The sequence below is a fragment of the Galleria mellonella genome, unplaced genomic scaffold (genome assembly GCF_026898425.1).
Source record: "Galleria mellonella isolate WM207_F2 unplaced genomic scaffold, CSIRO_AGI_GalMel_v1 utg33, whole genome shotgun sequence".
NCBI classification, from domain to species: Eukaryota; Metazoa; Arthropoda; class Insecta; order Lepidoptera; family Pyralidae; genus Galleria; species Galleria mellonella.
The window spans coordinates 1,361,210-1,376,687 of NW_026442079.1; the positions used below are offsets into that span (position 1 = coordinate 1,361,210).

A 15,478-nucleotide genomic window follows, 5' to 3' on the forward strand; every position below is an offset into this window, starting at 1 on the left:
AAAATTATTTACTACTCGACAATTAACTAGCTAGATGAAGAGTAATTATGTAAAATAAGCATATAAACATAGTAAATTTATTTAGTAAAACATTTTTTATTAATATTATATCTTATATCAATATAAAACATATAAAAAAACCCCAATAATTTTTTTTTAGGAAAACAAACTCGCTTGCGTCCCGCTTTTGGCTTAACTTTTAACGAATTAGGGGCAGATGTAGGAACATATATTAAAAATATTTTAAACTGTAAATTTTAAAATAACATTTTGATTAAAGTAAATACAACATAGTAGCAGAAATTAATTAATAACACTAATATAATCTGGTTACTATTATTTATATTCTTAATTATGTGATATATATGAACCAAGTATTGTATAGGAAAAATAGCGATTTACGAAAGGATAATATAATATCTTTATGTATAATGTTATTCATTTCTAAATACAAATTATAAGCTATAACTAAATTATATAGTTTTTCAATGTTCAATTTGCAATTTTCAATCACACAATAATACAAATGTCTGGATATTTTTTTTTCTCTATTTTTTTAAAGGATAACCGTACCTTGTCCTTTTAAAACTACTTCAAAGATAGGTTTTCTCGAAGTGATGTGGCTCTTTAAATCTTTTTGGTCGTGAATTAACTCAGGCCTGATTATTAAATATTAAATATCTATATTGCATTTTATTATTATTATTTTAGCCAGTAACGGTCGACTGCTGAATATAAACCTTCCCCGAATAAGGAGAGTTTGGCTAGTAGTTGTCACGCTTGGCAGGCGGGTTGGCAACTGTAGTTAGGCTTTTACAGATGTTTTAAGAGCTCCCTTAGTCCCTTCTTACGACACACACGGGAAAGGAAGGGGTGGTCGCCTATGCCGGGACCTACACTGCGATTTACCTATATTGCGTATTAATCTTTAATTAATCATGGCCCTATGTAAAAAAAATATGTTAGATACTATTATATCATTCCTTACAGAATGGGATTCAAGCTTCAGCTTATTTTTTTAGAGTAACATTGTTTAAATACACGAAAAATAGTATTGAGTGGTTAATAGTATTGTTCAAAACTATGTGTAGGCGATACTACCTTCCATTAGGTAGGCAATCTATTTGTTTACCATTTCTAACATTAAGTAAAGAAATCAAATACATTCAGCACTTTGTTTTCCAGGGGAGCGGGCGGAGGAGGAATGTTTGGTGACGTCAATATTTCAGCCATATTGGATTCACTAAGTGTAAGCTATGACAAGAGAGTGAGACCAAATTATGGAGGTTAGTATTCATTTATTAAATTAAATATTAGTCTTATTTCATCATAAATATTAAAATTTTTTATATTGCTCAGCTTTATTTTAATCTTTTTTTTAAGATAAATACTGTGCATGACCGAATAAAAACCGGTCAGCTCGAATGTGATGTTTGTCGACAATTAAACTGACGTTGCGATACATTATACTAACAAACGTTTTAGGTATATTTACTGGTGTATAAAGTAATTTATATATTTTCCTTTAAAAGATTTTAACTTATTTAAAATAGTAACAATAAAGAATGCACAAGAAGATGTCAGAATTACCAGAAATAAAGGCCAATAGCCAAAAAAGTAAACCTGTAATACAGAAGGCGAAAACAATAAAATATGGGAAATAACCAGGTAATGTAACCGATGTGATATTTCAGGACCGCCAGTGGATGTGGGAGTCACCATGTACGTGCTCTCCATCAGCTCCTTATCAGAAGTGAAAATGGTATTTAATAATGCAAAACTACTTATAAGTAGATGGTCATTTTAGTATGGGAAAAGACGAGAAGATTTTAGGTTAGCTGCCCTCGATCGAGCGAACTGTCGTTCTTCTATGATGGTGTGCGTTCGGTCGAGGGATCCCGGGCGTCACGTCACCGTCCTCTGGTTTGGTTTTCACTGCGCGGGGCGCGACTCACGATTGGGCTTGATTGCAGGTCCGCCAGTGGAGGTGGGCGTCACCATGTATGTGCTCTCTATCAGCTCCGTCTCCGAAGTGCTCATGGTACTCGCCACTGTCAGCTCACGCTTGTCTCGGTCGCTCCGGCCGCGCGCTGCGCCGCTGCGACCGAGCAGCCCCAGACACGAGGCTGCGAGCATGCCGGCGTTATGGAGCCGACCACCCGGAAGGCGACGCACCACCTTCTTCTATTTGTAATTTGCTATTTGTATTTAATGAAAATTATATCAATTGGAATACTCATGGTGGTGTGCGCCTCCGGGTGCGTCTTACTAAAGACATACTAAAATGTACTTTGTCATTAAGCATCCCTCCAAGCAAAACACTGTCGTAAATTTGCTCCATTGTTGTTTTTTATTTTAAGCTTTTTATGTTTTTGAGTAGGTATTTGTTGTGACTGTGGGTTTCTTACTGCTGTCTCTGAGAATGGCGTTCTAAACTTGAGTCTCGCCACTCGCCTTAAAATTTCTAACTTTAAGTAGTCTTGCTATGAATGTATTTAATGTTTGTACCGTTGTCCAATGAGTTCCGGTCGGACGTGGAAACTTTTTATATTTGCTTTAGGTTGACTGGTTTTTTTTTGTTGTTATTTTATTTTTGTAGGAAATAATACAAACATTACCTATTTCTGTTGATATGTTTATTTCAATCATAAAGTGATATTATAAACTTTCTCGCTTCTCGAGGAGAAAACAAATAATACACAATCATAACATAATAAAAAAATGTGTGTATTTAAAAAAAAATAAAATGTCGGATAATGGCGGACCGTAATTCCATTGTGTGTAATTGTAAAGTGAGACGCTGATATACCCTTGATAACGGTTCCAAAGAACGAATATTAAACTGAGACCAGGGTGTATGACCCCTAGTGGAAACCAAATCAAGGGGACTGTTAAAGTCACTTCAGGACGTGACCAATATCCGGACATTAGTTATAGACCCTAGATATAGTGTGTATAATAAAAGTACACCATAGTGGTGTGAATATTTTAATGGTTGCTATAAAAAAAAATCTGATGATTAAAAATCAATATTGTCTAATTATGGGTGTACTTTTATTTTGTTTCTTAAGTAAAATAATACAATATTTTACCTGAGAACCGGCAAGATAACTTTGAATATAATTGAAATATATAAGAAAAAAAACACAAAATAATAAAGTTTCGTTTAAAGTTAGATATTCTTGTGCCTTGATATGGTGTGGACAGGATTTTATCTTTATGAACTTTTAAGCCATTTTGTATAGACAACAGTTTAGATATATTTGATTTGAGATAATTAATTTGTTTTATTATATATTTCATTTTATTGTTTATTACATATCATTATGAAATTATAATTCCATGGTGTCAATTATAAAGTATTTTTTTCTTTTTAAAAGATGACATGCTCGTAAATTCATTATTAATATAAATTATGAAACTGCCTATATTTTGGTTATAATTTACCAAATTAAAATATAAAATTATTTTATAACTTCAATTCGTGTACCAAAGCTTCCATACTATTATAGTAGTGTATATACTATTATGTGTGTAAATTCTTGCTAATAGTAAACAATAAATATTTTTTGGCACACAGTATATTTACTAGTAAATAGAAATATACTCAATAGCACTAGCGGTTTAATACGAGTATATACACAAATATTATCAAGGCACAAATATTGATTGAACTTCAGCAGTATAATTATACTTATTAAACAAAAAAAAAAAAAAAAGGAACAGTTTATCACTTGCTAAACCAATACTTTACAAATATTTAAATATATACTTTTTGTTTATTAAATGATTGAAATACTAGTCGTACACAATTTTTGAGTAGTATTGGTAAGAAAGTGATAATATATGATAATGTTTACTGTGAAATGTATGTCATATAAAAGTCTATGGATTTGAATGATTGGTACCAACATCAATTGGAATAAAAAAAGAATTAAAAATATTATTCAGTTTATCATTAAATTATTTGGATAATGATAAAATTTATATGTGAATTAATTTTCATGTCATAGTCATCCAGACGAAGTCATAATTTAATTAAAACGAAAATAATTGACGATAATGGACAATAATACACAATAATATAAGTGAATCAGTCGAATCTATAATATAGAATAATACATTTATTTTCCGTAATAAGGATGAATATTTATATCGGCAATGGATTAAATGTTTTGAGTTCATTCTTATTTTATATATATTTTACAAAAAGGCAGTACATGACTGCGATTGCCGATTAAAGTTCATCAGATAAAATTATTATAACCTAGTGGCTTTATATATTTCACAACTATAATAAATTTTCAGGATTTCACACTGGATTTTTACTTCAGGCAGTTTTGGACTGACCCAAGACTGGCATATAAGAAGAGGACCGGTGTTGAAACACTCTCTGTTGGATCAGAATTTATTAGGAATATTTGGGTACCTGACACTTTCTTTGTGAATGAGAAACAGTCATATTTCCACATTGCCACTACAAGCAACGAATTCATCCGTATTCACCATTCCGGATCTATAACACGGAGTATAAGGTGAAAATATTAAACGTGACATTTGAAATACAACTGTACAAAAACTTTCGTCTAATTCTGAAGTGAGATTTTTTTTTACAGACTGACTATCACCGCTTCTTGCCCTATGGATTTGCAGTATTTTCCAATGGATCGTCAATTATGCAATATAGAAATTGAAAGTTGTGAGTCAATTACACATTTTTTATTGTGAACTTTATTTGGCTTATTAGTTATAAAGTTTACAATAATACCCTATTTCAATTAAGTTTCTTATCCTGTGCTTCACGAAACAAATGACGTAATATATATACATATATATTTAAATTTACTTACTGTCACTTAAACAAACTGCAGACCTATGAAGCTTTTATATTTGGTAGTAAAAGTCTAAGACAGTGTTGAAAATGCTTCCAAATTTTAATTTTCGTCGTACGTCTGTCGTATTTTAACGCCGCTACTATTATTATGACACTTTCTCACTTTTGGTAGTATATAGGCTTAATCAGTGCATTATCATCAAACAATATATGAAAAACCCAGTGGAATGGGTGCTTATTTTATCGTTCCATATCTCTGCATGGTACAGTCGGCTACACCATGCGGGACATCCGTTACAAGTGGAACGAGGGACCCAACTCTGTGGGTGTATCGAGCGAGGTGTCCCTGCCGCAGTTCAAAGTTCTGGGACATCGCCAGCGAGCTATGGAAATCTCTCTCACCACAGGTATCATGCACCGATGAAACTCACTAGTGTCCCTATTACCGGGCATTGTAATTATAATCAAAGGAAAGCCTAATTCATTATATCATGCACCTAGGATAAAAGTACCAGTTTTTTGCATGTGTTTGCTTTATATTCTTACATCTTTCGTTTCTAAATTGAAATGAAGTTTTGCTTATGATACTTTTTATTAAAGATATAATAAATGATATAAAGAGATTGGTAGTAATGAAAATAATTATTGCAGGAAATTATTCGAGATTGGCGTGTGAAATACAGTTCGTGCGTTCCATGGGATACTATTTAATCCAGATTTATATTCCGTCTGGTTTGATCGTGATTATTTCATGGGTATCGTTTTGGTTGAACCGGAATGCGACACCAGCTCGAGTTTCATTGGGCGTCACAACTGTGTTGACGATGACAACACTCATGTCGTCGACGAATGCCGCTTTACCTAAAATTTCGTATGTGAAATCTATCGACGTGTACCTGGGAACTTGTTTCGTCATGGTCTTCGCTAGTCTTCTAGGTAACAAAAGTAGAATTGATATTGAAATCCAAATGACTGGATACCTTTTTTTCTTTTGTCTTAAATTTGACAATATTTGAATAGGATAATATTTTATGCTGCTTATAACGGAAGATACCATAATGTAAAAAGTTTCGGATTAAATTAAAAACATAAAATAAAAAAACTCAATATTCAAACGTAATGTTTAAAATATAAGAAACGTTTAAAACAGTAGTAAAAACAGTATACAATTGAGTTTAATATATATCTTCTGTTATGATTAATTAAAAATCAGAAAAAAAGAATAAATTTATAAATCTATTCTGTATGATAAATAGTCTTAATCTATTTGACGACAAGGGTAACTATATTATTATTTGTAATGACCAATTATTGCTAGTAACGGATATTAAAATAATGAGTATCTTATAAGTGACAAAAATATGCGACATTTTTGTTAATTTTTTTTATGCTCGGCGATTTTGAGTTAAAATTTAGTTGAAGTTCATAATAAAAATTTATTACAGAATATGCAACTGTTGGCTACATGGCAAAACGAATACAGATGAGAAAACAAAGGTTTACGGCTGTTCAGAAAATGGCTGCCGAAAAGAAGATGCAAATCGATGGCCCACCAGGAACATCTGAGCCATTGCCTCCACCGAGAACAAGTACATTGACAAGACCACCGCCACCTAGTAGATCTTCAGTACGTTTATTAGATTAATGTATAGCACATCAAATCTCTCAAAATATAAATACTGTTTATTGTTCTGTCCAAAAAATTATAGTAATAAGGTTAGCAAAATCAATAATACAAGAGAATTTTTCGACTTCACTTTTGGATGGAGAGAAGTAATTAGGTATTAATAATTTGTTAATATACTGATTTCCACAAGATGTATATAACTCTTCCTTACAATAGTTACACGGACACGGCAGAACTATGCACTCTGAGTTAATTTTGGACCATTATATACTATTTTATCATCATAAACATATCGTACTATTATTATTCATATAATATTACTGTTAGGTAATTGCATAGTTTCAAAATTGTACTTAAAATTTTTGTTTTTGTGTACAGGAAATACGATATAAAGCTCACGATCCAAAGGCCTATTCTAAAGGCGGAACACTGGAAAATACAATTAATGGAGCTCGAGGTGCGGCAGCAGCTCCCGCCCCACAACCAGACGAGGAAGCTGGTCCTCCCCCTCATTTGATTCATGCATCAAAGGTACACAAAGTCATAAAATTATGAAATTTTCTTTATTTCTATTTGTCGATTAAAAGATCGTCAAATAGGAATAATTATTATTAATAATATGATATTCATGATGCGAATGTTATATTGTGTTTTTTTGGGCGAAGGTTATTTACGTTTTTGTCTGCAAAAGCGAATAGTGTTGCCTAAACAAATTTTAAATTGTTAAATATAAAATGAACCACACTTTCGATTAATCGTCAAAGTCAAGTTAAACCATACTTTCAGGGCATCAACAAACTGCTGGGCACTACTCCATCAGACATCGATAAGTACTCCCGCATCGTGTTCCCCGTGTGCTTCGTCTGCTTTAACCTAATGTATTGGATCATTTACCTTCACGTCTCCGACGTAGTGGCCGATGATTTAGTACTTCTCGGAGAGGAAAACTGAATTTAAGCTAACGTAACAGATCAAGCACTTACTAAATTTGACTTACTCGTATGTAGGGCGCCCAACAACAACTCTCTACAAATTCGAAGTGCTTTTAAAATTTAGTAATTTGTAATCTCCCAGCACCGTAATGATCTTTTCGAAAATAGAAAGAATCACAATACAGTTATACTCGTATTATACCTATTTTATTGTAAGTGACACAAAAGATCAAATTTATAATAAACTCTGATAATGAGGGAAATTAAAAAGTTCAAATGTATGTCAATCAATATTCTTGAAATCGATAAAGAAGGTATTAATAAAATTTTATTATTAGGTATATCTTTTACATAGTAAAAATTGCCTGATTTAAATAAAAAAAAATTAAAATAGTGTTAAAATATCAATAAAAATTATTACAATGTACTAAATTTACTTATGTATTGTTTTAAATTGATGTTGATATTAAAAATTAGTTAAATTTATTACTTATGTGTTTGTTAATACATTGCACCAAAAATACTTGATAAATATTCATAAAATTTAAATCTAATCTCGGTCAAATATTTTGATACTTTTATTCCGAATCTTCAAAGAGTTATTATTATTTGTACCACCCAAAATATAGTCACAGGTATAATTACTTATAAGCCAAAAGCATTTTTCATAATACTTTCATTAATTAATTATTTTTATTTTATATTAACGCAAATGGATTACTTAACGAGCACGGAAAAAAAATTAGAAATGTGTATAGCATTTATTTCATTAGATATTTTTAGTCACCCAGAAGAGAGTAGTAACTAGATTTGATATATAACATTTCAATGGGATCTCCATAGAAAAAAAAAGTTGACACAATTCTACAGTACGAATTCTATGTATCAATTAATGTAAAAAGTTTTTAATCACATATAGACAGATCAAATAATTAAGATATCATCTTTAGTACTAGAAGCCATCCATTAAGGTCATACAACATGGTTTTACCACAACCAGTACGAATAGTCTGAAAGTGACTACGTACAGTTAAATTATGACAGTAACTCATTTAAGCAGTTTGTATGTAATATATGTTTGAGTAGACGATAGACAGTTCCAAATGATTAGTGCCTCCTCTTACAGTGATATCTGAAAGCACTCTTGAATAAAAATAAATCTGTATAGTTCCTTCCGTCAATATTGTATAATCAGGAATGTAAGGAAAGATTGTTAAAAGTAATTATATAAATGAATGACGGAATATGAAGAGGATTTGAATGTGTAGTGTCTATCACAGGTATAAATATAAGATAAAATGTAAATATTTATACATACATACACATATATATCTATATTATATATATATAAATATACGATTATTCTAGTTTTTTAAAATAAAATTATTCAGTTCCATTTACCAAGTTAACACCGGTATTAAGACACTTCAATATTAATTCTAGTGCACATGTCACTTTTTCTACGTAGTTTAAAATATCACGTATCAACTCAATGTCTCCATAATGTTTTGCAGGGTGAAAACTACTTTCATTCAAACTGACTATTAATTTTTTTTCAATGTAATCAGATATTATGGAGACTCTAATTTCCAAACGTAGACAAATATATCGACTTTGTAATAATAAATATATGTAAGACATACTAAAATAGCGGACGATAATCTATGGTACATAGAAAAGGTCAATAATACCATTATATCTAAATTTATTATAGTGTAAGTGCAATAATTATTAAATATATTAGTTGATGATGTATGGAATGTGCTAGGTTATAATTATGCTGTGACTACATTGATTTATGTAAAATAAAATAAGGAATTTAGACAAACATTTGATAATGTTATGATCTCAATTATTCAATATTCAATTTTATTTTAACTGTATGCTTTTAAAAAAGACATGTAGTTATTCACGATGACCAACTCAAAAGCAACTAATTTGATGGAATTTTGATTTTTTCATCTAGTTTGAATTATATTTCGTATATTTCAGTTGTTAATTATTAAATTCGCTAAAATAGATTCTGATATAATAATAATTGAATTACTTGGACACCTTTTCTTAACCCTAATAATGCTTTTAAATATTTATGTATATAGTTGGTAATTTCACTTCACATATCATACATTTCATAACCATTTTTATTATAGTATCAATTATAATTAAATTTCAATTTTTATGTTGCTATTTCTGATCGACAATATGTTATCTTGTATATTGTATATAATATGAGATATAACTGTGAGCTACCTTTTACTTGAATATTATATATATTTTTTTCTGAATTTGCTCAATGTTATTTAAAAAGTTTAGTTATATAAGTGGATGGATATAAAAGAGTCGTCTAGTAGGAGTTGTAACAAATAGGCTAGGTAGGTATATTTTTAAATAAATATTATGATTTGCCTCCTATTTTATATGTTTTGGACTATATATTTAGGACTAAATACTTTGTTATGAATTTCTTATAGCGGACGATCTAGTTTTCATGTTCGTATTTTTCTTTTAAATGATATAAATTACTAAACATTTCTTGTTTCGAGGTGAAAATTTTATGAAGACTGAGTCAGTATCTTTTGAGTTCCTTACACGACGGAATTAATAATGCCGTACACAGTACGCCGATTGACACAAATAGAATCTGACTTGGAAATTTTATTATCGTTTCACATTCGTCTATCAATTATAAATGGTGTACTTGACACAAGAGTTTATCGAAAAAATTCAGAATTTGTTATCATAGAAAAATGTTAAGTTTGTACTTTAGAAAAAAAATATAATATTGTTGTCTTACGATTAGTAGTAACAAACAGCCAAATTGATAAGTATAACTTATATAATAATAATTAGACTCACTTCAGAGAAAAAACTAAGAATTAATAAATGTACATTATGAAAATGAGATAATTATGTAAGATGTGAATTCGCATTATATTGCACCTAGCTAGTAAGGAAGTAGCGTAGCTTAGCGTCTGGGGGAACGGGCGATGCGCGTCTTAAAATAATATACTTCAATTTTTAATCAATGGCTTATAAGGTGTTGATGATTTAGTGACCAAAGGAGATAAAGGTTTTTGGACCATAAAATCTAATAATGCCTCCTACGAATTTATTCAGAATGAGAAGATAAGTAAGTATAATATTGATACAAGACAGAAGAACGCGTATTGCCCGCAAACCTCATACGCGAAACCAAATTCTAAATCACATTTAAATAAAATATAGTATAATTAAAAGTATATTGTGGGAGTAAAATCAACTTAGAGATATTAAGATAATTTATTATAGGTATCAGATGAAATTCAGTGGCGTAATATCACATTTCGTATTCATCGATTTGGAAAAGAAAATTAAAAGAAATAATATTTCTATAGGTTGATGCACATACTTGTAATAGTATACATTTTGCAATCGATTAACATACAAGCAAGTGACTGTTAGTGTTCACATGAAATACAATGTTAGTATAAATCAAGATTTATGATACCTTATATAAAATGTGAACATTTCTTTTTTATTATTTATTTATTCAAAGCAACATCGATCACATACCGTCACTTGCAGAATATCCGTGTACCTTTCTGATGCCTTTCAATTTAGATTCTAATGGTAATAAAGAATAAATTTTTTCGGTACATGTTTGAAGTTTTGGGCCTGCAAAAAGCACACGGAGTTATATGAAGTTCATCTGGCACACTTGAAATTAAACTTGTTATTTCGTAATATACATATATATTAATGATATTACTGTACAAATAAGCATACATTAAGTTGTGATCTAAATACATACGCGTTTCTTTAGGATTTTGCCAGTTAGAATGTATGTATTTACAGTAATTTCAATATCCCTAATTATAATTGTTTTTGAGTGCATGATGTACTTGTTTTTAATGATTTTAGTGAATGAATATGATTATAAACTAATAGTATTTATTACTTTCAGAGAAAGGCTAAAGGAAAGAATAGAAAGTATTATTACGACGTATAGAGTCGAATATGTAAGTAAAGCGTGTAAAGTGCCAACTAAAAATTTACAGCTACATTTTCGCTGTAATTTTTTTATTCACTTTTATTAAAAGTAATATAATATGAATAATTTTGTGTGAATTCTAAAGTAGATTGATAATAAATAAATTATATTAGAATACTGAGTTCAATATTGACATATTCATTAATCTGTTTCACAGCATATCAGTTACTTTCACATAAAATTAAAGCTATAATTAAAGTTAACAATCTTGAATTTCTTAGTATATTATTAATTATTATAGTTCGAAACAATAGAACAGTATAACTATTTGTATGATACTAAATATCATTGACGAAAGTACTATTATGGATTTACTAGTTGAAACTAATTGCAATAATCTAGTTTTATTTAAATATTAAGATAATAAAGATATTTTCAGTATCTCATATTAAGCGCATACATGATTACCCTATAATATATTTAAATTACAGTATTGTTTATATGTGTTATCGCATATGTATCATATGCACTAATGCATACAATATCTTGGAAAAAGAAAAGGTAACATTTCTGAAATTTCTAAATAGATTAAATTATTACAAACCAATATGAAATAATACTGTACTAGAAAATTATAGTTTACATTAATTATTTTGTTGTAGAAATAAATAAAAAAAGGATCTTAGGGTTCTTATTTTAAAAAATTAAAAAAATATTTTCTTATTAAAATATGTTACGCTGAATAGTTGAAAGTATTTTATGATGAATGAATTTATAAAGCAAGAGTTTGCAGTGAGACATGGCCGATAATCGTATCCCATTGTTGCGGCATTTGCATTCAATGCTAGGCCAATGTGGTCTTTCACTTGTGGCAAATAAATATGTAATGGCAGTCTATTCCTGGTATTAAAACAAATAAATAAAAATACTTTTGATACAGATATCCAGATTACAATGTTTTATTTAATATTTATCCAAGATAAACATGTAATATTGCTGAAAGTATTTACATAAGATAAACTTAAATAAAGAAAAAAATTATAACATTCTTATTATGTTTCCTTGTTTTAAAAACCTATAATTAAAATTCGAATGGCAGATGTAATTGAGATTGAATGAAACGTTGATTTTTTTGTTATTTATTTATTACAAAGTTCTAAATTTAGAGGTTATACAACAACAAAAGCCATCAGAATGCTCAATCTTATAAAGACCATATTCGTTTTTAAAAGCTAATTTTATATTTTTTATATACTTTCTTTTTTTACATTTATGGATTACCTAGAAATTTTTTAAGAGCCCACATAAAACTTAATAATAATGATATTTATTTAATCAGACTACATAAGGCCCATTTTGTTAGTTATAAATTGACTTAACCTATGTTAGTAAATGAGCGGTCATAACGCTCTTGCATTGATAACCTGTCCCACATAATATTTTAGGATGGGACAGTCCATTTTATCAGCAATTACCCAACAGCGAAACAATTCGTTTGCGCTGTATTGCGTCAAAATCATCCGTACATCCATTAATAACATAATAAGAATTGGTGTAAATATCTTCTGATAGAAAATATATGTTACTTACAATTTTCGTTTAAATAATTTTGTCTGTGACAATTCCTGTTGTAAAAGCTCTAAGTAATTAAAATGTTGAAACCCTGAAAGATGATTTGAATAGTAATACTGATATTATATTAACTACTTATATCCCAATAACAACGAAAATTGCTGTAATAGTGATTGATGGTCGCATGTATGAAGTTTTTAGTTTTACTATGTAGAGCAGCTCCAACCGGACCAATTTCAAGTAAAAGAATGTTTGAAAACATCAGTTTTGTGAAGTATAGGCGACTGATTTTCAATCAACTCAATTGTGTAATAAAGATGACAGATTACGTATTAAATATACTGTGTTACTATTTGTGGTTGTATAACATTATACTACACCGTCCGTTTCATAAACCTGACATGCGAATCAGGCTTTATTGTATATGCTTACTAATAAAAAATGTGTGTCCCATCATCAGTATTATATATTTTGAGGAAGTTTATCTCTTGGTCGATGTCAAATTAGATCATATTAAAAAAGTCTATTTATTTATATTTATTTCAATGATGTACGTGCAATTTGTATTAGTAAGCACAATGGAAATTATCATATTAATAATCATGTAGCTTTAACTAGGTTAAACCTATATATAATTTATGTTTATTAATTTGTAATTTTATTTGTTATTTGTAATCTGCAACGTTGCTGTAACATTATAAAATATCTGTTCGATTAATTCGCTGTTGTTTATTTTATAACAATGGCTTCTAAAATAATTCTCGTATGAAATACTATTTAAACTAATCAGTTTAAGTGACTAGTAGAACAATTTAAAACTGTGCTGTTTGCAGTGCTTTACTTCCATAGATCATTAGATCACATTTTCCAAGAACGAATTAACTATTTAGCAATACATGGTAAATCTACAGTTATTGCTCCTATATTATGATGAGTTTGAGACTGAAAGTTCATAATAATAAAAAAGTTATCTCATTATTTACAATATAATTCGTTGTGCCATGTTTATTTGTATAATTTGTATGTTTATGTCTAAGTGAACTCCTTCTTCCTCGTCGCAAAACTAAATTTTATGGTGTTGGTGTGGTTAATGATGTTGCTCAAACTGAATAACTTTAAAACATGTAGTTACATTGTACGAAATTTAGTTCTGTGATCCAATAAATTATATGATCTGTATTATTGTTTTAATTCCATTCCTTGATAAATTATTGTGATAGTTTTGGTAACGTTTATATCTATAGTCGAATACTAGAGTTTCTAATTAGTTAGGCAATTGGCTATTAGTCCTTTGTGATCTTCAACATCTACATCATATCGGCCGTTAACTGTTCATTGCTTATAAGCCTTCCTTATGAGGGGAGTTTTGCTAGTAGTAGCCACGCTTGACAGGCGGGTTTTTTTTATTGGTAAAGATGGAATAGTAACCCTGCCTGCGCTATCGGTATACGCTGGTAGGGTATCAATGAAGGGTGACAGGTGAGGATGAAGGTAAGTCAGTTGGCCCATAGTGATCAATTGAACAAGAATTAACCACTATGGTTGGGGGGAAAGGGATTGATAGTAATAAGGTATATTGCTAGCAATGGGATTCTCAGTCTCCATTACTAACAATCCCTTTCTCTCTTTGTACTGTATTTTTTTTAATGGTTGATAATGGAATGGTAACCCCGCCTGCGCTATCGGGATACGCTGGCGGGGCACCAGTGAAACATGATATGTGAGGATGAAGCAGGTCAGTTGGCCCATCGTGACGAATTCAACAAGAATTGTTCACGATGGTTTCCAGGGGGAACCACGTGGAGGTCGACCTAATAGGGCATATTGCTAGCAATGGGGCTGTCAAACTCCATTGCTAACAATCCCTTTCCCCCCTTTGTACTGTACTGTGTTTAGGATAAATATTTGTCTTACTATAAATACGTCCCATTTATTGTAGAGCTTTGTAGTTGGGAAGCGATATGGAAGGCTAAAGCCAACGTTCAGTATTGCTCGTTGTCCTCTCTCCAATTCGATGAAGTGAAATTTAGCTGCTTCTCCCCATGACATAATACAATATTCAATAATCGATTGGCCAAGTACTTAGTACACCATTTGTTTAAAGGTACGATCAGCTATATGTTAGAGTTTCTTGAATATGTATATAATTTTTCTCAATCTAGTTAGTCAGAACATTAATACGGGGTTTAAAGGTGAGAGTGTGGTCATTTGTAACGCCAAGATAGTTTATACAGTCCGTAGTCTCTAGAGGTGAACATGTACAAGTGGACGATTCATCATTAACCCTTTGACCGCGTATTTTTTATTTCACAACAATGAAACACATCGCATTGACAATAAATAGCAGTACGAATATTTAGCCATCTAGCGAGATTCTGAGAAACAATATCAATCTGCCAAAATGAAAATCGCGGGATAACAACTTCAATAAACATAAAAAATGCGAGCACGTCGAAATCGTGGGATGTGTAAAATTAGACTAGTGGATACTGCACGCGGAAATCGCGGGATGCCCAGGCAGAGGGTTAACGCACTTGTGAGTC

At 30.4% G+C, this 15,478-nt stretch overlaps 1 protein-coding gene across 2 annotated transcripts in view; it reads left to right on the top strand.

The window, feature by feature from the left end:
- The window catches only part of LOC113521104 (gamma-aminobutyric acid receptor subunit beta-like), a 48,148-nt gene extending 34,034 nt beyond the window's left edge, over positions 1-14,114 (top strand). Inside the window, exons 2-10 of one of the 2 annotated variants that reach the window (XM_026906538.3) lie at positions 1,186-1,286; positions 1,695-1,762; positions 4,309-4,535; positions 4,617-4,699; positions 5,104-5,241; positions 5,486-5,770; positions 6,280-6,461; positions 6,840-6,992; positions 7,248-14,114. In XM_026906538.3, the coding sequence (XP_026762339.1) occupies positions 1,186-1,286; positions 1,695-1,762; positions 4,309-4,535; positions 4,617-4,699; positions 5,104-5,241; positions 5,486-5,770; positions 6,280-6,461; positions 6,840-6,992; positions 7,248-7,412 (1,402 nt within the window). In that variant the 3' untranslated portion in view covers positions 7,413-14,114. Of the gene's footprint in view, positions 1-1,185; positions 1,287-1,694; positions 1,763-1,973; positions 2,042-4,308; positions 4,536-4,616; positions 4,700-5,103; positions 5,242-5,485; positions 5,771-6,279; positions 6,462-6,839; positions 6,993-7,247 lie in introns of both variants that reach the window. The other variant, XM_031911497.2, reaches the window with a different exon arrangement.
- Positions 14,115-15,478: the final 1,364 nt, after the last annotated feature.